This window comes from Callionymus lyra, chromosome 3 (assembly GCF_982586985.1).
Source record: "Callionymus lyra chromosome 3, fCalLyr1.hap1.1, whole genome shotgun sequence".
Taxonomy (NCBI): domain Eukaryota; kingdom Metazoa; phylum Chordata; class Actinopteri; order Syngnathiformes; family Callionymidae; genus Callionymus; species Callionymus lyra.
Genome location: NC_141820.1, coordinates 9,109,473 through 9,131,344, shown reverse-complemented (window position 1 = coordinate 9,131,344; position 21,872 = coordinate 9,109,473). Strand labels below are relative to the sequence as shown.

Below are 21,872 nucleotides of genomic sequence, written 5' to 3'. Positions count from 1 at the left end.
CTCAGGCCAGAGGCGCCTCAGAGCTGGAGAACTCAAACAAAACAAAGCAAATTAAAAACAACATTTTGATTAAAAAAGCACCACCAGATTTCTGTGAATCTTCTCCATATGCTATTTTAAATAATCTAAAAATATAGTTTTTTTCCGTATAATATGAGTGTCAGGTTTCACTGACACTCATCTGATTGATCAAGTGTGAAAGGTCAAGTGAGGTAATAAATCACGTCAGATCTTTTTTTAAATTTTGTTTCTGGCAGCTCTCCAGACGCCGCGAGGGCATCTGTCTGTCAGAAATGTGAACATAAATCATCTTCAATTCTGACATGTCTGCTCTCAAACTAAACTTTTTGCAACTCAATAGCTATTTCTGGAGTTGTGGGTTGAAATCCAGCTTATTAAGGCAACTTGCTTTGGAGTTTGCTCTGTTCCTTTATATGTGGATTTTATTCCACATATATCTTTGCTTGCATTGGTTTTCTCCAGGTACTCTAGTATTTCCTCCTTAAAAATATAATGAATTAAATTAAACAGCATTAAGCCGATACAAATAAACCTTAAAAAATAATACAATTCTATATAAAATACTGTATAATACAACATGTATTATATATAATAATATGTATATTTTATAATGCAGCTAAATAAGTTGCGATATATAATATAATATAAAATAAATAATAAATTATAATAAAGGCCATGTTTTGTTTTGTTTGATTTAGGTCTAAATCATTTTTGAGGAAAAGAAAATAACCACAAAAAGGACAGATAAAAAGATGGAGTAAAGATAAAGAAGTCCTAAAACGAACAAAAAGACATGTGATGGTGTTTTTGTTTGTTTATTAAATATTAAAATTAAACACAAAATAAAATGGTTAATGAGCAATCTTTTATTCTTGTCCCTCAACTTCCTTCACATGCGCCCCTTGTGTTTTGTTATTCCAGCCATGACGACGAGGCGCTGCTTTGATTTTGATTCCTCTTGGCACGAGAGATTTGTGACAAAAATATTTTTAAAAACCCACATGTGATCAAAGGAGATAATAACTGTGGTGTATCAGTGATTTGTTTTTATTACACACACATGTGGAAAAGGGGATTTTGACAGATATGTAAATAGATATGTGGATCATCTGGTGCAGAAAGATTGTTTCCTCCACTGTTGCCATGACAACCCATCAAGGATGAAGTCGTGATCAAATATTAATTCTTGGGACTTTGTCGGTACATTTTTTTGAGAGTGACGGACCAAAAAAAACTGCTTTAATTAAGAGCTGCAACTTTTGATCAATAAATTAAATGTTAAAATAAAAGCAAAATTTAATTAAATGTTAAAATAAAGCAAATGAAAATGTAATGTTAAAAAAAAAAAAAAATAAGAGTTTAAATAAAAGTACCATAAAAATATTATGGTAAAATAAAAGCCAAGTATCATTAAATGTTAAATTAAAAGCCAAGTATAATTCAATGTTAAAATAAAAGCAAAGTATCATTAAATGTTAAATTAAAAGCCAAGTATAATTCCATGTTAAAATAAAGGCAGAATAAAAATATTATGGTATAATAAAAGCCAAGTATCATTAAATGTTAAATTAAAAGCCAAGTATAATTCAATGTTAAAATAAAAGCCAAGTATCATTAAATGTTAAAGTAAAAGCCAAGTATAATACAGTGTTAAAATAAAAGCAGAATAAAAATATTATTATATAATAAAAGCCAAGTATCATTAAATGTTAAATTAAAAGCCAAGTATAATTCAATGTTAAAATAAAAGCAGAATAAAAATATTATTATATAATAAAAGCCAAGTATCATTAAATGTTAAATTAAAAGCCAAGTATAATGAAATGTTAAAATAAAAGCAGAATAAAAATATTATGGTAAAATAAAAGCCAATTATCATTGAATGTTAAACTAAAAGCAAAATAAAATAAGTGATTTTAGAAGCATCTACTCGAATGCGCCCCCTAGCTTATGAGAAGGAGTTGAAACACTTATGGTGCTACGTTACTAGTTTATGTTAAAAAAGAAGGATGGGAAACATCACTTCCAACGAGGGACTTCTAGGCTGTTATGAAGCAAAGCAAACACTGTGCGGTGTTTTATTTCAGCCTCCTTGTGTGTGTCCAGGCCTGAAGTGGTGAAGTCAGAGGTTTGGACAGCTGGAAGGATGGAGTGAGCTTTACAACAAACGAATACAGAAAGAAAACCAGAGGAGGATCTTCTCAGTTTCCTTCACGTCGCTCCTTCCCTCTTTTCGATCCATGTTCGCGCTCAGAGAAAAGTCTCTTTTCTTCTAGTTCAAGAAAAAGCTGTTCAACTTTGTTTGAAAGGATTAATGGATATAAAGATGGATGTTTGGTTGGATTGATGGAAGGAAGGATGGATGATTGGATAGATGGTTGATTGATACATGGATGGATGGATGGATGGATGGATCAAGCAATGCATGGATAAATGGTTGGTTGGATTGCTGGATGGATGAAAGGATGATTGAATGGATGTATGGATGGATGTATAGATAGTTAGATGGATAAATGAATAAATGTATATATGATAGCAAGATGGATGAATGAATAGACAGATGTATGGATGGACGGGCAAACAGAGGGATGAGGGATGGATGGATGGATCGAGGGACGGGCGGACTGGCAGATGAAGGTATGGGCAGATGGATGGATGGATGGATGGATGGATGGATGGATGGATGGATGGATGGATGGATGGATGGATGGATGGATGGATGGATGGATGGATGGATGGATGGATGGATGGATGGATGGATGGATGGATGGATGGATGGATGGATGGATGGATGGATGGATGGATGGATGGATGGATGGATGGATGGATGGATGGATGGATGGATGGATGGATGGCTAGATGGATGGATGGACAGTTGGATTGATGGTAGATGGATAGATGGATGGATGGATGGATGGATGGATGGATGGATGGATGGATGGATGGATGGATGGATGGATGGATGGATGGATGGATGGATGGATGGATGGATGGCTAGATGGATGGATGGACAGTTGGATTGATGGTAGATGGATAGATGGATGGATGGATGGATGGATGGATGGATGGATGGATGGATGGATGGATGGATGGATGGATGGATGGATGGATGGATGGATGGATGGATGGATGGATGGATGGATGGATGGATGGATGGATGGATGGACAGTTGGATTGATGGTAGATGGATGGATGGATGGATGGATGGATGGATGGATGGATGGATGGATGGATGGATGGATGGATGGATGGATGGATGGATGGACGGACGGACGGACTGACGGACGGACGGACGGACGGACTGATGGATGGATGGATGGATGGATGGATGGATGGATGGATGGATGGACGGACGGACGGACGGACGGATGGACGGATGGACGCTTGGACGGAGGGATGGATGGACGGACGGACGGATGGACGGATGGACGGATGGACGGATGGATGGATGGATGGATGGATGGATGGATGGATGGATGGATGGATGGATGGATGGATGGATGGATGGATGGATGGATGGATGGATGGATGGATGGATGGATGGATGGATGGATGGATGGATGGATGGATGGATGGATGGATGGATGGATGACACTGAGGAAGTTGTTCAAGAGATGAACAGAAAACAAGGTCAGGTGACCAACATCAAGTCTTGATCCAACAGTATCTCAGGTTAAAAACACCAACATTTGAAATCCGGGTCAAAGACAAATTTGATTGACAGGCATGAATCTGACAGATGAGCTCATGTTGACGTTGTCGTGATGAGCCGAACAAACACAAAGCTTCCTTCACGAGCTCACCTTCTCGCCAGAGGAACCTGACGGAGGAACTGTGCTGAGTCAGCAGCAGGCCCGGCGTGAAGCTGCTCCACCACATGTGTGTTTCTGCATCGCTGACTCTTCCGCGAAAAAACTCTCCACAAGTCGTCCAATCAGGAACTTCCAGGTATTTAACGAGACCTTAAAACGTGGCTGTATTTGATGTTGCTCTTTAAACGATGCAAAAGTGCTGAGCAGGCGCGTGAGTCACATGCAGCCGATGGAAACACTTCTAACAGATTCTTACGTCGTAACAACTCAAGCGTTTGAATCAACTTCCTGAAAACACGTGTCTTATCAACGGATGATCGCTGACACGTCCTTGAACATTTCACAAGATGGATTCTAAATAACTAAAAAAAAAGAGTTGGATGATGTATAGATATATCGATTGAAGGGATGGATGGTTGGATGGATGAATTTTATATTCATGTACTGATGGATAATGTAATATAAGTAAGTAAGTAAGTAAGTATTTTTTATTTATAGAGCGCTTTTCCAGACCAGGGTCACAAAGAGCTGAAACAATCAAAAAAATATTCAATAAAGTATATACTTTAAAGATCAAGATAAAACAGGAGTTCCAGAAAATCAAGGATGGATCATAGCCAGACAGATGTGATCTGTGATTAGGTACAGAAATGTAAAGACAATGTTTCTGGTCTTAAAATAAAATAATAATAATAATAAAAATATATATATAGATTTATGTGCGGAAAACATGAAGTATAAGATGTATGGATGTATGGATGGATGGATGGATGGATGGATGGATGGATGGATGGATGGATGGATGGATGGATGGATGGATGGATGGATGGAAGTATAGATAAATGTGTGGATGGATCGAAGTATAGATAGATGGATGGATGGATGGATGGATGGAAGTATAGATAGATGGATAGATGGATGGAAGTATAGATAAATGTGTGGATGGATGTAAGTATAGACAGATGGGTAGATGGATGGAAGTATAGATAAATGTGTGGATGGATGGAAGTATAGATAAATGTGTGGATGGATGGAAGTATAGATAGATGGATAGATGGATGGAAGTATAGAAAGATGGATAGATGGATGGAAGTATAGATAAATGTGTGGATGGATGGAAGTATAGAAAGATGATAGATGGATGGAAGTATAGATAAATGTGTGGATGGATGGAAGTATAGATAGATGGATGGATGGATGGATGGATGGATGGATGGATGGATGGATGGATGGATGGATGGATGGATGGATGGATGGATGGATGGATGGATGGATGGATGGATGGATGGATGGATGGATGGATGGATGGATGGATGGATGGATGGATGGATGGATGGATGGATGGATGGATGGATGGATGGATGGATGGAAGTATAGATCGATGGATAGATGGATGGAAGTATAGATAAATGTGTGGATGGATGGAAGTATAGAAAGATGGATAGATGGATGGAAGTATAGATAAATGTGTGGATGGATGGAAGTATAGATAGATGGATGGATGGATGGATGGATGGATGGATGGATGGATGGATGGATGGATGGATGGATGGATGGATGGATGGATGGATGGATGGATGGATGGATGGATGGATGGATGGATGGATGGATGGATGGATGGATGGATGGATGGATGGATGGATGGATGGATGGAAGTATAGATAGATGGATAGATGGTTGGAAGTATAGATAAATGTGTGGATGGATGGAAGTATAGATAAATGTGTGGATGGATGGAAGTATAGATAAATGTGTGGATGGATGGAAGTATAGAAAGATGGATAGATGGTTGGAAGTATAGATAAATGTGTGGATGGATGGAAGTATAGATAGATGGATAGATGGATGGAAGTATAGATAAATGTGTGGATGGATGGAAGTATAGATGGATGGAAGGATGGAAGGATGGATGGATGGATGGATGGATGGATGGATGGATGGATGGATGGATGGATGGATGGATGGATGGATGGATGGATGGATGGATGGATGGATGGATGGATGGATGGATGGATGGATGGATGGATGGATGGATGGATGGATGGATGGATGGATGGATGGATGGATGGATGGATGGATGGATGGATGGATGGATGGATGGATGGATGGATGGATGGATGGATAGTAATATAGATGATGGATGGGAGGAAGCATAGATAAATGGATGGATGGAAGTATAGATAAAAGGATGACGGATGGATAATAGTATAGCTTAATTGATCGTAAGAAGTATTAATAAATGGATGGATGGAAGTATAGATGGATGGATGGGTTGAAGGGCAGAGAGACATATTTTCAAACTTAATTACATGAATTGATTTATTCTTACATTCACAAATGATTGAACACAAAGTTCTCACGTTGACTTTGATGAACTCCATCAAGACCTTCATCAGGAGACACCTCCATGTATTGCACTGCAGAAACTCTTGAGGAGCAAGAGTCCACAATCACATACACAAGAGTCCAATATCTTGTAAGATAACAAGGAGTCCAGTATCGTGTAATATAACAAGGAGTCCAATATCTTGTAAGATAACAAGGAGTCCAATGTCTTGTAAGATAAGAAGAAGTCTATTATCTTGTAAAATAACTAGTCCAATATCTTGTAAGATAACAAGGGGTCCCAATATCTTGTAAGATAACAAGGAGTCTATTATCTTGTAAAATAACTAGTCCAGTATCTTGTAAGATAACAAGGGGTCCCAATATCTTGTAAGATAACAAGGAGTCCAATATCTTGTAAGATAACAAGGAGTCCAATGTCTTGTAAGATAACAAGGACTCTATTATCTTGTAAAATAACTAGTCCAGGAGCTTGTAAGATAACAAGGGGTCCCAATATCTTGTAAGATAACAAGGAGTCCAATGTCTTGTAAGATAACAAGGAGTTAAATATCTTGTAAGAAAACAAGGAGTACAATATCTTGTAAGATAACGAGGTGTCCAGTATCTTGTAAGAAAACAAGGAGTCCAGTATCTTGTAAGTTAACAAGGAGTCCAATATCTTGTAAGATAACAAGGAGTCCAGTATCTTGTAAGAAAACAAGGAGTCCAGTATCTTGTAAGTTAACAAGGAGTCCAATATCTTGTAAGTTAACAAGGAGTCCAGTATCTTGTAAGATAACAAGGAGTCCAATAGCTTGTAAGATAACAGGGAGTCCAATATGTTGTAAGAAAACAAGGAGTCCAAGAAGAAGGTTCTCACAACAGCTGCTCTTCAACGGTTCGTACCAGAGTCTGATGCAACTGGTTGTTTCCGCACTTAATGTTCGACTGTGATCTGGTCGATCTTTATCGCATGGCGTTGCCTTGGTAACACAACCCTCCACTTCTGTCACTCGAAGACCACACTCTTAAGCTGCTGGTCATTGTGGCGGTTGATAACAGGAAGTGAGGCGTGAAACAGGAAGTGCACGATAGCTCGATAAATACAGCCAGAAGTCACATTCAAAAGGCGGCAGTGGAAAAAGTCGGCGTCTTGAGCGCGAACAGGTTTCAGGATTCAAAAGTCCTCGAAGTCCACGTCGCAGAGGTCCTTCTGAGGAACCCCGTACACACTCTTGCTCCTCTTCCTCCGGCTCTCTCTGGACCGTTCTTCGGCGCCGGACAGAGACATGTAGGACGCGATGCTGTTCCTGACGCCGTAGCTCACCACGTCACAGTTGTCGTTCCTGAGCAGCTGACCTCTGCTCGGGGTCACAGAAACACCGTTAGCGACGTTAGCGACGCGACCTTCGTACGCGGGAATCGAACTCCTGTACCTGTCGATCTTCTGCCAGTCGAAGCGGCGTCTCATGACGACGGGAGAAGTTTCGGGTCCGAGGTCTGGAGACTCGGCGGAGAGACAAGGTGACGTCAGGACGCAGCACAGGCCGTCGGCGGAGTCTGAGAAAAAACAATGAGATAGAAATATTTATTTATTATTCGATTATCAATAGAACTGTATCTGTAACAACTGTATCTGTATCACTTTTATCATATTGGTTTCATGGTTTATTTCTCACTAAAGTGTATATATTTTTTTATTACAACTGACTTGCAAATACTTGTAAGTACGGCGGTTAGTTCATTTATGTGTTGCAGTTAAACTTATGGCCGCTAGATGGCAGCAGTCGTTACGCCCTCCGCGGCTAAACAATGAGATCTTGCGAGAGAAAATCTTCCTATTTTATTTATTTTTTATTTTTATTTTTATTTTTATTTTTATTTTTATTTTTATTTTTATTTTTATTTTTATTTTTATTTTTATTTTTATTTTTATTTTTATTTCTTGTTCTTATTTTTATTTTTATGCATAATTACTGTATTGCTGTGTCTAATTGGAAAAAAAACAATTTCAATAAAGTTCTACCTAACCTAAAGTATATATAGATTAATAAATCTATGTATATTTCTTAAAAATCATCTTTTGTTTTAAAATAAGTTTTGCTTTCATTTCCATAAGGTGTGTGTCAAATAAAATACGATTAACATCCAACTATTTTAATGCGTTTGTTAATTTTTCTGTAAAGGAAAAAAATTAAATCTCGCAGGATTCGGTGATGACTGAGGACGAGAGGATACAGTCGACTCCAGCAGCTTTTAAAAAGCTGATGTTTGGACATATTTTGGTTTGAAAACAAACGAAAGCAATTAAGACTTCATCAAGAGTCATGTGGTCTGTAAATACTACAACACCAGAGTCAAGAACTCGACAATACTACACATATATACTCTATCCGAAAATGATAACATCTAACCGTTCTGTAACTGAAAGTATGACTCATACCTGGACATCTCTGCACTATTTTTGACACTAATAATTCGTACCTGATCTTATCTTAATAGAAACGCTATATCAACATAAACATTGGTCTACTTTGATTTTGACAACCATCCTGTGGGCCACATAAAATGACTTGGTGGGCCGGATTTGGCCCCCGGGCCACGAAACCCTTGTGCCATTAAGTGTTTCAGAAAAGTACCTGGTTGTGCAGTAAAATGAAATTTGAGGTGAAATGTGGACGTAGATGTGTGTCAGCAGAACATCGAATGGTTGAATTAAAGTTTCAAATGGACTAAAAAAACTTGGTCAAACAAATTCAATACTTTTTATATTATAAGGTAAAAAAAAATGTATTGTATACATAAAAAAATCAAACATTTTCTAAATTAAAGGATATTTCTAAAATGTAAATAGAGTTTAAAATACCTATTACATTAATACAATATATCTACTAAACTAAAGAAATTCAACTATTCCAAAAATTATTTGATTAAACTATGTAAAAAAAAAAATAGATTTCAACACAAAAATGTAAAGTTTGAAGATTAAAAAATGTTACTTTCAACTAAATAATATTCTGATCGTACTGGTATACTTCATAAGGTTTTACGTATAACTTGTATAAATAATTATACTTTTTTAAAAATTATATAAATATTTACACATTGAATGTTTTTCAATTTAAAAAACAAAAATAAATGGCAAAAAACAACGTTATTCTAACATAAAACCCCCAAAAATGTATAAAATGTACACACAGAAATGTACAAAAATAGTGTAAATCTTAAACATGATAATATATCGTAAATAGGAGGAACAACAACTGAGGAAATATTACCACAGATAAAAACATCTTTAAAAAATGTCAGAATTAATATGAATAATAATTTAAACTTCAGTTAAAAGACATAAACATTGTAAATATATAAAAGGAAGTAGTTAAAAATATAATATTTTAGATAAAAATTGCAGTTTAACGTGACATTGCAGTGGAAACTAAAAACTGCTGCTCGTGGTGAGACTCAAACCAACAACCTCCTCTACTCACGAAACATGTTTCTGCAGAAGCCGTGGCTATCGTGTGATACGTCGTATCTCTCGACACCATCGTGTGTGTGTCTGCTTCCTTTTGTGTCTATTTTTAGCCGGCCCTGATGTGGTTGTGGGTTTTGTGTTCGACTCACCAGAGTAGTGGCCGATCAGATCTTCCAGACACTGGAAGGTGAGGCGAGGAGAGATGTAGTACCAGTTGTTGTCCAGTCGATAGATGCGATAGTGCTTGACCGTCCTGTGCCTCACGGACAGAACGTACACGCCTGACACACACAAGAAAGAAAACCTCAACATTTTGTGTTTTTTTTCTGTGTTATCAGCCACTGAGGGATCGAGGTATCCGTGCAAACTCTTGGTTATCGGTGTGGAAAGTTGTTAATCTGATGATTCGAGAACAACATTTTGAACTCACGTCACCTCCAGCAAGTTTTTGCTGAAGTATTGAGCAATAATTGTGCTTATTCTCATCAGTAAAATTCCTATAAACACATGTTTATGTTTGTCTCATATACTTCTATTTATTGACATATAAAATATATTTAAAAATAGTTTGTAGCTCAATCCCTTTCATGGTTAATCTGATGTTTCATGCATGTTATGAACACGTGCACGACATTCTCACCTCGCTCCATCAGGCCTTCTCGCACCAGGAAGGACCCGACTCTGTTCCCGGGAAGCATCAGCAGCTCTTCGGCTTTTCTCCTCTCCACGCCCTCGTACAACCACCTGGAGAAACCGAAGAGAGACCCCGGGTTACCTAACGTAACCAAGGTTCTACGGATGTGGAGGGCCTCGCATCATGAAGTAGAATCACGTGTCGTTTTTAAATCCAAGACGTTAATCGTTAGCCTTATGATTTTGGTTTTATTCAGACAAACTAATAATATAATAAAATAATATAAATATGGGCCCTCGTGTAAAATGTACTTTGATACTTTTATGATACAATTATTAGAAGTGGCTTCATGTAAATATATTGTTATTTAGAGAAATACTGGGGAAAATGTCATGAATATAAACAACATAACACACATGAAGTTGTTTTTAATTTTTACATTTTTTAGTGTGTGTCTGGTTCTGTTTTAATTAATTGTATTTATTTATTTGGGGTTTTTTTTGTGTATCAAATTTTTCATCTTCACATTCGTATGTAAATATCATATTTTGATGTCCACGTTTGTTAAAAAATGTCATGAATATAAAAAATATAATACATTGTTTTTTTTAGTTTTTAGTTTTTTTTTAGTGTGTGTCTGGTTTTGTTTTAATTAATTTTATTTATTTATTTGGGGTTTTGTTTGTGTATCAAATTTTTCATCTTCACATTCGTATGTAAATATCATATTTTGATGTCCACGTTTGTTAGAAAATGTCATGAATATAAACAATATAATACATTGTTTTTTTTAGTTTTTTTTTAGTGTGTGTCTGGTTCTGTTTTAATTTATTTAATTTATTTATTTTTGCGTTTTTTTTAAGCTTTTCATTTTCACATTTGTATGTGAATCTTATATTCTGATGGATGTTAAAAAATGTCATAAATAATAAAGTTATAAAATAGGAAATGCAACACAATGATTATCTTTTGAGATCGTATGAATAACACAAATGCATATCTACACATCAAATGTGTCAAAAGTGACAAAAAAAAGAAGTTTGTTGCTGAAAAAACTTAAACATGAAACTTGAAAAAGTAGATTTTCTAAAATTTTAAAATGTAATAAAAAAGGAAAAATGTAAATGTAATGAAAAAAATAAATATAAGTGAGATGAACATGTACATTTTGTACAGATAAAATAAAATATCTTGGAAAAAAGCAAAAATGTCAGATTGGATATGAATAAAATGTTAAATAAGAAGAACATTTCACTAGAAGTAAATACATTTCATGAATATGGAAAAATATTGAGATCATTAAACATGTTAAATAATTCTAATTAATTGTGTTTTCATGTGATATTGCAATGGAAGAGATCAAACGTACCCATGGTAAACTTTGGCCACGTGACTTTTGGGGATGAAGTTCTCTTTTCCCGTGCGGGTCGAGCTGACCCTGAACCAGCACGACTTCCTTTTAGACGAATCAAAACAAGAAAGTTGTTCTTACTTTTTTGTTTCCCCCAGACTTTGGAAAACATTCATTTAAAAACAGGGTCTCACTCGTTGATGAGGGTGAGCTTCTCTCCCACCCTGTAGATGGGTGTGCTGACCTCAGGCGACGGGTGGTCCCGAAGAACCACCATCACGTCGCCGTCCAAATCTGCAACAACAAATACAAATACATCAGATTAAACTTTATGAATCCATTCATTCATAAAAACAAGAACAAGAACAAAGTGCAAATAAAAAGAACAAAGGGCAAAGGATGACAAAGTGCAGACATAAAGAACATACATCAAAGGAAATAACACAAATACCTGATACATGAATTGTCAAGTGGCACTCGTATACCAATATTTTCATATTATATTATTAAGGGTAACTATTAAAAAAATATTATATATTTAGAATTTTCTTTCCCATCAATTATTCAAATTCGAATATCAAACTTTGCAATTATATTTTACTGTGAAAATAAAAATGATCTTTTCCATTTTAAATGTTTTATCTTCAATTGTTTTGAAATTAAATAAATTTGAATTTTTAATACCATTTATTTTATAAATTAAAATTAAAAAGCAGGTCAAACGCAAAATTAATAAAATGCTAAAAAAAAGCCGCAAATATTTAAATATATTAAAATGTAAAATTCATTGTGCCACTGATCTACTTCCATACACGGGTTTAAAGTCGTTGCATGTGTTCCTCAAAATCTCCTCTTTGTTCCGTCGTCGTCTATAGAATAACGAGTGTGTTGTTATCACTTGTTGTGTCTTCTTGTCGCGCTGCTGTCTCGTGTTCATCGCAACACTCAACACCGACATTGAAACATGGCATCAAAAGAAAATAAGTTGCTTTAAGGTTTAATTCTAAACGTTCGTCTCCAGAACCAAATAAAGGCCTGTGAACGCTCTCTATAGAAGAACCTGCAGCTGTAGGCATCGTCACATTTCGGTTCCTTAGATTAACACAAAATTTGTACGTGGAAAATTCCCATATTTAAATTTTTCTTTTTCGTCCGATGTTTTGTTTAAACTCAAAGTAGATTAATGTCCATATCTTGCCCGAAAAACACGCCAGTAATTAAAATGAAACACATTTACCAATAAACACATTTGTTCCCTGGCCTTGGGGTCAATCTTGACCCTGAGACAAACCAAGGGATACCACAAACTCATTTGTTTTCAAGTCTTCTAGTCACCTTGACCCTGAGACAACACAAGGGATACTACAAACTCATTTGTTTTCAGGCCTTCGGGGTCCCCTTGACCCAGAGACAACACAATGGATACCACAAACACAATGTTTTTCGGGCCTACGGGTCATCTTGACCCACGGACAACACAAGTGATACCGCAAACTCATTTGATTTCGGGCCTAAGGGTCATCTTGACCCAGGGACAACACAAGTGATACCGCAAACTCATTTGTTTTCGGACCTAAGGGTCATCTTGACCCAGGGACAACACAAGTGATACCGCAAACTCATTTGTTTTCGGGCCTAAGGGTCATCTTGACCCACGGACAACACAAGTGATACCGCAAACTCATTTGTTTTCGGGCCTAAGGGTCACCTTGACCCAGAGACAACACAAGGGTTAATCAAGTTTTTTCTATTCGTCCGATCATTATCTTACCGCGGAATCATTTTCTGACTCATTTTCTCTGTAGTTCTTCTGAAACGTAGAATATTCTTCTTCTATTTTCTTCTCAATATTTAACAATGATCCTGTTTTTGTTGTTGCAGAAGTTGACGCTACAACATTTCATGTCATCACTCGTCTGATCCTCGTTTAAAATCCAGTTGAATTATTGCATTAAAAAAAAATGACGAGTGTTTTCTTACCTACGGACGACCTCTGGAGCGTTCCCTCGCCGGCTTTGGTGCTGACCCCTCGCATGAGGTTCCCCATCCTCCTGATGGACCCGACTGCAGCCTGGAGTCAAGGACGAGCAACGATCGAGAACAAAACTCCACCGACTTATCATGTGAAAATGTGCACAAGCTTCAACTTCCTCTACGGCTGACCAGCGAAAAAATAGGGAAGCTGTGGCCCGAAAAACTTTCCACTGACTCATGACACTTAAGACATCGCTGTCGCCCCGAAATGACCCCCCCCCCCCCAAAAAAAAAGGAGAAGACACGGCTGCAAGAGCGGTGAAGGTGCACACGTACCTGCAGGACTCGAGGCGTGCACTGACGCTGTGGAGACATCAATGGCGGCTCAAAGTTTCACCTGTCGTCTGGACCTGGTCTCGAGTTGAAATGTGGCGTCTGTGGCGCTGTGTCTCTCTCTATACGAGGTCACTTCCTGTCATGAAACCAGGAAGAGGGTGTCTTTGTGGTTGAGATAACATCAGACGTGTTGACTTTATGAAAAAAAAAAAACAAGCCAGAAAACATAACGAGAGAACGACAGGTTCATAAACGAATCTACGGTCAAACTATTCATCTGTAGAATCATCGTCGGTTTGTACGGAACGTTGTCGTCGCTGAGCAGAAGTTGTGTAGTTCCCTCTGATGACACCCGTGTCATTATTAGTTCCCAGAAACGCTGCCACCCATGGTTTCCGCACACGGGCCATCAATCATCGCGACACATTTACACGTTTACACATTTCAAAATGTTCTATTTCCAGCTGTTGAATCATGCAAACGACCAGTGCCAGTAAATAGATAGAAGTAAATGGAACTTGGTTTGTGAACCAACTTATAAATAGACAACTTCTGTTGTGTATTTCTTTAGCAAAACTTTTTTTTTATTTTTTAAGCATTGGATTTATTTTTTATAATTCATTTCTAAAGGTCTATATTTAAAAGGTTGAAGTTGTTTTCAAATAATATTTCAATTCAATAATTGAAGTTTTTTAGATTTTGAATTTGGAAAAATAATGAATATTTTATGTTTTTTTTTGGGTTTGTTTTTGTAATTTCAATAATGAACAAAAGAAAAGTTTAAATTCAATCTTTGTAGTTTTTACTCTTTTAAATTCAATACAAAAATTGCTGGTTTAATAATAGTGACAATTCCGGACAATTCCGAAAGAGTATCGAGGTACTTGATGCAACTTTCAGCCAATCACGCGACACGCAGGCGATCACGTGACAACGTAAAAGAACTTGTGCGTCACTACATCGAGACGGATTATACCAACAGTTTTATATTGAATTTAAAATGCTACGAATTAAAATTAAAAACACAATGAACATTTTAAATGCGAAATTCAACCATTCAATATCGTTATGTCACTGATATACGTACATAGTTGTGTAACTACGTTCATCAAACACCTACACAAAGAGAAGGACTGGATGATGCATTAAGAAATTGGAGTTTCAAAAGTTTCAACAGGTCAGAAATCGTTTTTTATTTACATTAAAAGTGATTATACATCAGAATGAATGGTTACATGTTGTCGGTCCATTTTTTGTACTAAAGCAAATGTGGGAACAAACATGTCTCATGAGATGCTAACGTTAGCGTTCAGACTCACGACGTGTGAAAGTAGCAGTTTGTTTTTTCATTTAAACTACAACAATAAGTCACACACAAAACGATTTACTGCAATGGCAGTATTCTGTATTTGTATTCTAGTATAAGAGCCAAACTATAGTTGTATTCATTGGATATTTAAATAACTGATACCACAAGAATAAAAGTGATAATACACTATATTTGGCAGGTGCCTCATCGCGCCAGAAACAAAGTTGATATCAGGGATTTCATCTGCATCATGGTGTGTTTTCTGACTTTACTGTTGCAAACGTTGTGCGCCTGGCGTCATGCTAATTGCTAGAATTAGGTTATCCTGCCGTCAGGGTCTGATACAGTTGTGCAGACTTTGGCAGAGAGATTCATATCAACTTCCTTGTCGCCTTTTCATTTTGGATTTAAAACTATGAAAGTAAAAAAAAACAACTATACTGTTGCAAATGTTGTTCGACTAGCAGGTTTGTACAATCAGTAGACGCATGCACACATTGGCGTAATCGCTTGTTGCGATTTGCGATGTTTCTATGGCCGCTCCTTTCGGACAAAAGCTGAGTATTTAATCTTCCGATCTCACCGGCCTGCAGGCGAGTCCACAACCTTGCGTCGACTTGATACAAGTCGAGAGAATTCAAACATGTTTTGATTTTTTTCAGAGACTAGTTGACGACGTTTCCAATCCCTAGGTCTGGGCAACGTTTCAATTCTGGTGCGGAGACGTTTGCCGAGACCTACTTTGTCCTTGACCGCGGAAACCTCTTCACTTTTAAAGGTATATAAACACAGGAAGATGTTGCGGGGACGTCTCCGAAACCTTTTGGAAACCTATGCCGACGGCGCGGCAATGTTGTAGCAACATATGAGCATCTACAAACTGCATGATACTCCAAGGTAATATAAAGTCTTTTGGCATTTGCTATGAAATACACCAGTACGCTCTAAAGTTTCTGCATCCGTAAGCCAAAAGTGCAAACTTCCTGAAATGTAAAATCAGTATTTTTGGTGACAAAAAGAGACAAGCCCAGATGGTGTACCGACAGGGTTGCTAGATGTTGCTACAATTTTTTTGTTATTTATACACTTCCTCAGGAAGAGAGGGTTGCGAAAGACAGCTAAGCTAAGTGGCCGCATTTTCGGCCTGATATTCTCTACACGAGTACACGATTTATAATCTCAAGTGATTTAGCCTTTAGGGTTAAACAAAAAACAATGAGAATCAATAAAGTCACTCACCTCATGATAGAGTGAACGAAAATACAAGAGCCTTCTTTAATTCAACGTGTTAAATGGTTTCTCAAAAGATTGGAATAATTTTGGCCTTAAATCAACAGCCACCCCATCCCCCACTACCTCTCAGCATGTTCCCTCCTGTGGTGCCACAATGATCGCATCGTGTACATAACAAAATGAGTGTCCACAGGTGGTTTCCAAGCCAAGCGGCTGCACTTTGGGTTTTATAGTAGTGTTAAAGTAAAAATGTAACTCTTGAGCCACTTATGACTACAAACAAATAATAATAATAATAATAATAATAATCTCTATTTATATAGCGCCTTTCTAGACCAGGGTCACAAAGATGTTGACAGTAATTTCCCTATAAAATGATATATATTCCTGAACATTAACCCTTCGGTTTTAATGGATCCTGAGGTTGAATAAGTTCCTTTCTCAGGCTCTCCTTGTATGACAACTCTTTGATGATCATAATTTTAAATGTGATTTAAGGATTTAAACATGGTCGGGTCGTCCAGTGTCACGTGCTGAGCTCGTACATACCTCTCGCTGGATGAAAAAGGGAAGTTAAAAGGGAAAAAAAAAGGTGATTTATTACTTCTCCCGGGTGGCGACAGGAGAGCTGCCAACACAAGCACAAGCGCTCATATATTCAAAATTTGAAATGTAAGGTCACACAGGCAAAGCTGACCTAACTTCTGCTACTTTGCCTCACGCTTACGCAACGTCGTCCCTCCGAGTCTCGCTTTATTAATCTGAAGTCGGCTTCGAGCACATGTTTTCCATATTAGCCTGACGACGGCTCTTCTGCGGACCATTAAACCTGAGGCTCCCGCCACCTCTACTCCGCTCGGGACCGAGCCACGGGTCTCGCTCCCCTTTCAAATAAAACCCAGAGTGAAAATGTGAAGGTTGTGTGATGGATTTCAGTTCAAACCCGTCGTGACAAATCCTTCCAGCCCAGCGCACTTGAACGCACCGTCTAAGAAATTGATACATCCAGGTGTTTGTTTGAAACATAATCATTTATATTTGAACATAGACGTCAAAGGAGTCACTGATGATCGTGGGAGCGTGGCGTTCACGTGAACCGACTTGAACAAGAGATTAAAGGAAGATAGAGGATGAAAGAAGGTTATTTTGCGAGGTGTGATAAACTGACACGTGTAGAAGTTCCAAAACACAAACCAGTGGACGCTACTGTGTGATCTGTGATTAGGTACAGAAATGTAAAGACAATGTTTCTGGTCTTAAAATAAAATAATAATAATAATAAAAATATATATATAGATTTATGTGCGGAAAACATGAAGTATAAGATGTATGGATGTATGGATGGATGTATGGACGGATGGATGGATGGATGGATGGATGGATGGACGGATGTATGGACGGATGGATGGACGGATGGATGGATGGATGGATGGATGGATGGATGGATGGATGGATGGATGGATGGATGGATGGATGGATGGATGGATGGATGGATGGATGGATGGATGGATGGATGGATGGATGGATGGATGAATCGAATATGAAGGGGTGGATGTATGGATGGATGTATGGACGGATGGATGTATGGATGGATGTATGGACGTATGGATGGACGGATGAACGGATGGATGGATGGATGGATGGGTGGATGGATCGATAGACGGATGGATGGACAGACGGATGGATGGACGGATGGATGGATGGATGGATGGATGGATGGATGGATGGATGGATGGATGGATGGATGGATGGATGGATGGATGGATGGATGGATGGATGGATGGATGGATGGCATGGATGGAGTTTGTCCTAGACCTCCCAAAGACCTTGGTCTTCACTGTTGTCCCTGATGCATCCAACAATGGCAGTGTCGTCAGCAACTTCTCAGCTCAGCTCTGAGTTGTAGCAGAAGTCTGAAGTGTAGATGGTGAAGAGGAGAGGGGCCAGTACTGTCCCCTGAGGTGCTCCTGTACTGCACACCACAGTGTCAGACGTGATGTCCTTCAGCCTGACGTACTGTGGTCTATCAGTGAGGTAGACCGAGATCCAGGAGACCAGCTTGTCCCGCAAGCAGAGTGGACTGGATGGTGTTAAAGGTTAGAAAAAGTCCAGGAAGAGGATCCTCACTGAGCCACATCCAGGTGGGAGAAGGTCCGATGCAGGAAATGAAGCATGGCATCTTCTACACCAATAACGGGCCGGTAGGCAAACTGCAGGGGGTCTTGTGCGTGCTGGACTTAACTGAAGTCAGTCAAAGTGTGTTAAAGTGTGACGATTTTAAACATGTATATTAAATTCAATGCATTTGGTAGAATTGAACATCTTCCCATGAAGTAATATTATATTATTTGTAATTACAATGTTATTACAAGACTCTTGACTTAAAGCTTTGAACTTCCACCCAATTATAAAACTTAATAAGACTTGTTTGACATCTTTTAAATGTGATAATAAACGTTCATAACTTCGTCTCTAAAGCTTTATATATGATATTAAGGCCGTCTAAAGTATATTACACAAGACCTTCATGAAGAGTTTAACAGAAAATTCCCTCTTTTGTTCGCAGCAAGTCCTCATAAAGTAGAATTATCCTCATGATTTAAGGGAATATCATGGAAGTGCAGCAGCTCAGTCCAACGTTTCCACTTCTGGGAAAGATTTAAAGTCCAGGTTCAGGACTGGGAAGGTTGTGAAGAACCTGCCAGTCAGTTGGATCCAGATGTTAGAAGAAGATGAAGATTAAATATCACCCGGAGGAAGTAGGCAGGATTAGAAGTGAGATCAGGTCATAACTCAAGTATTTTCGGGCCAGAACCCGTGACATGGTTCGTGAGAGCGGAGCTGCAGCCGTGGTCGAGGGGGCGGAGCCTGGAGCCGCCGCGGACAGTTGCGGCCGCGGCGAAGGAAGGAAGTCGTTTCTACGACAATAAATACACGTTTGAACGAAGACGAGATGGTTTGTTTTAAGTCTGGTCATAATGAGCGCAGCCGTTCGCGCCCCGGAACGTCCACCCAAAAATAATCTTCCTGCTCAAATACTTTCCGACCTGCGACGACCGTCTCCTCGCTGACTGTTTCGTTTGTATCGCTTTGAGCCAGAGGAGACCTGACCTTTGACCTCCCGCTCAACAGACCGTTTGTTTCGGGTTGGGGCGAGTTTTTTTTTTTTCCGTTTGGTGAAGGTTGAACGTTCTGACTCTGTCCGTACAAAATACTTTCATTCATGACGTAGATTAAACAGGTGTGTAACCAAGAATGTGTTTTTACTTTTCAAGTCTGTGGTTTTTATATTTTTACTGGCTGTGAAAGTTTCGTTCTTCTGAGCATGGAAACTGCTCTTTGCTTCAAACACACACTTTAAAAAAAAACACATAGATTAAAAAAATATTCTGTTATGAGGTGGAAGTTCTTTTTAATATTACAAAAGATGTAAAATGAATAAACAGAGAAGAGAGATGATGGACAAGAAAACATAAGAATTAATGTTGAAATAAAGGAACTTGTTTGGTAAAAGACAAACACAAAGATCAGAAAGAATTATAACACAATATACTCATAAAACTCATACTTCTACATTTTGTCTTGCCTGTGACTTTATAAACCTCACACACTCATCCTTACAGACACTTAACTTAACTTACAATTACATTTGTGCAAAGTTATCGTAGTAATTTCAAAAGAACAGCAACAACAAAAAAATCAAACTATAAAGTAAGAGCAGAAATGTTCAAAAATATATGTGTCTTTTTTATTTACCCTATATTTCTGTTTTCAGCTTTATAATGATTAAAGTAGATTGATTGTTAGAGTCATCAATATAAAAAAAGTTAATGGTTTCGATCTACGATCTGACACCACGGACTGGAACAAGGGAGCTCATGTAGAAGCTGCAGTGGAACCAGTTTTAGATTTTATTGCAGCTGGTTGTCATTTACCTGCCTAGAAAAAGGAAAATAAAATAAAATAATACACAAAAAACATTCACTTGCTTTCTATCTTGGGATATTTACATGAAATGAGAACAATTATTTAGTTTTAATACATATTTATTTTATCACTATGTGTGAAAGAAATACAAGTGGCAGCCAGACAAGCAAGATTAAACACTTCATTTTATTATGTATCTACAAATATCAGTAAACGCAACCGAAAACAAATATTAGAAAAGTATGTTTACATAAAAAATACATTATTATGATACAATAGGATACGAGTCTTGACTTGATTATCAATTCAACAGTGAAAACAGTGCATTGTGTTTTTTACGAGACCAAACGAAAAAAAGCAATTACACTTGAGTTGTTAGTAGTTTCACGATGGGATTAAGGCAGAACCAAAGTGCAGTGTTCTAGAAACCAGCAGATGACAAAGTGAGAAGGAAAGAAAAAAATGTCATTATATAAAAGAAAGTCCAATAAATACAACAATAAGAGTCCAAAACAGAGGAAAAAAACAGAGTTCAGTAACTGGGGATTAACCAAAATAAAAGAATATAAAGAACAGTGAACCTGGAAACAGAGAAGAAAACACGGACGTCAAAACACAAACAACTTTCTCTATTTACTACCTTTAAAATGTTGCTTTCTTTCAAAGACCAGACTTTTCTGGCAACTTTATTTGTCCAAACTCTGTTCTTTGTTCCAAGTAGGAACGGATGGAACGTCCAGGTTCAATAAAACATAAATGCTTGATGATGTCAATTCAACTTTGAATAACATTTGAATTAAATAAACATTTGAATCATAAACATGGAAAATAAAGAAATTAAATAATACATTATTACCAATATATTTTGGGTCCTAACAAGAAAACAAATAGTTCTTACACATGTCCTATTTAAAGTCCTTATCTATCCTAGAAGGACCAAACAGTCCTTGAGTCTTCTGGCCCTTGGAACACATTCCTCCAGCAATGACTTGCACTGATGATCAACAGGTCGTGAGTAAAGATCCACGGAGACGTTGGCGACCATTACTGACTCTTCCTCCCTCAAAGCAGCAGAGAAAGAGGGAACTACGGGTGGCGATGAGTGTCGATTCATTGATGTAAGACGCAGTGTTGGATAATTTCACTTTCTACGTGAACCAATTCAGAGTTAATTTCAGAAATTTTTAAATGAACTAGTTCATAGTTCATATCTCAAAAAATGTTAAAAAGTTCATCGCTCCAAAAATATTTCGCAGTTCTTTGATTCTATATTTTTCCACAAGCTAGTATTTTTCAAAGTTTATTTACACAGCCCATATTTAACCACAGACAGCAGTTACTTACATGAACTTTTCTTCATCAAATCAGAGTCGGATTTATTTCAAGTATTGTAAAAACAATACTAGAATTGTAAGTGTTGTTAATACATTGAGATAAATAAAATTGAAATAAAATGATTGTTAAATCTCAAT

The 21,872-nt window shown here is 37.6% G+C and overlaps 1 protein-coding gene across 1 annotated transcript; it reads right to left on the bottom strand.

Moving 5' to 3' along the window:
• Positions 1-6,138: 6,138 nt before the first annotated feature.
• sla1a (Src like adaptor 1a) lies at positions 6,139-14,185 on the bottom strand. Its single transcript, XM_087785677.1, has 8 exons — positions 13,932-14,185; positions 13,602-13,692; positions 11,816-11,915; positions 11,640-11,726; positions 10,277-10,380; positions 9,786-9,917; positions 7,598-7,721; positions 6,139-7,522 (listed from the first exon to the last, which is right to left on the bottom strand). The coding sequence occupies exons 1-8, from the start codon at positions 13,968-13,970 to the stop codon at positions 7,339-7,341; spliced, it is 861 nt and encodes a 286-aa protein (XP_087641803.1). The 5' UTR covers positions 13,971-14,185; the 3' UTR covers positions 6,139-7,338.
• Positions 14,186-21,872: the final 7,687 nt, after the last annotated feature.

Excerpts from the sequence above, each read along its gene's own strand:
- sla1a (XM_087785677.1), bottom strand. The coding sequence starts at position 13,970 with ATGTCTCCACAGCGTCAGTGCACGCCTCGAGTCCTGCAG. Across the intron at positions 11,916-13,601 it reads GCTCCAGAGGTCGTCCGTAG|ATTTGGACGGCGACGTGATG; the intron begins GTAAGAAAACAC and ends TTGTTGTTGCAG. Across the intron at positions 11,727-11,815 it reads AAGCTCACCCTCATCAACGA|GAAGTCGTGCTGGTTCAGGG; the intron begins GTGAGACCCTGT and ends TTCGTCTAAAAG.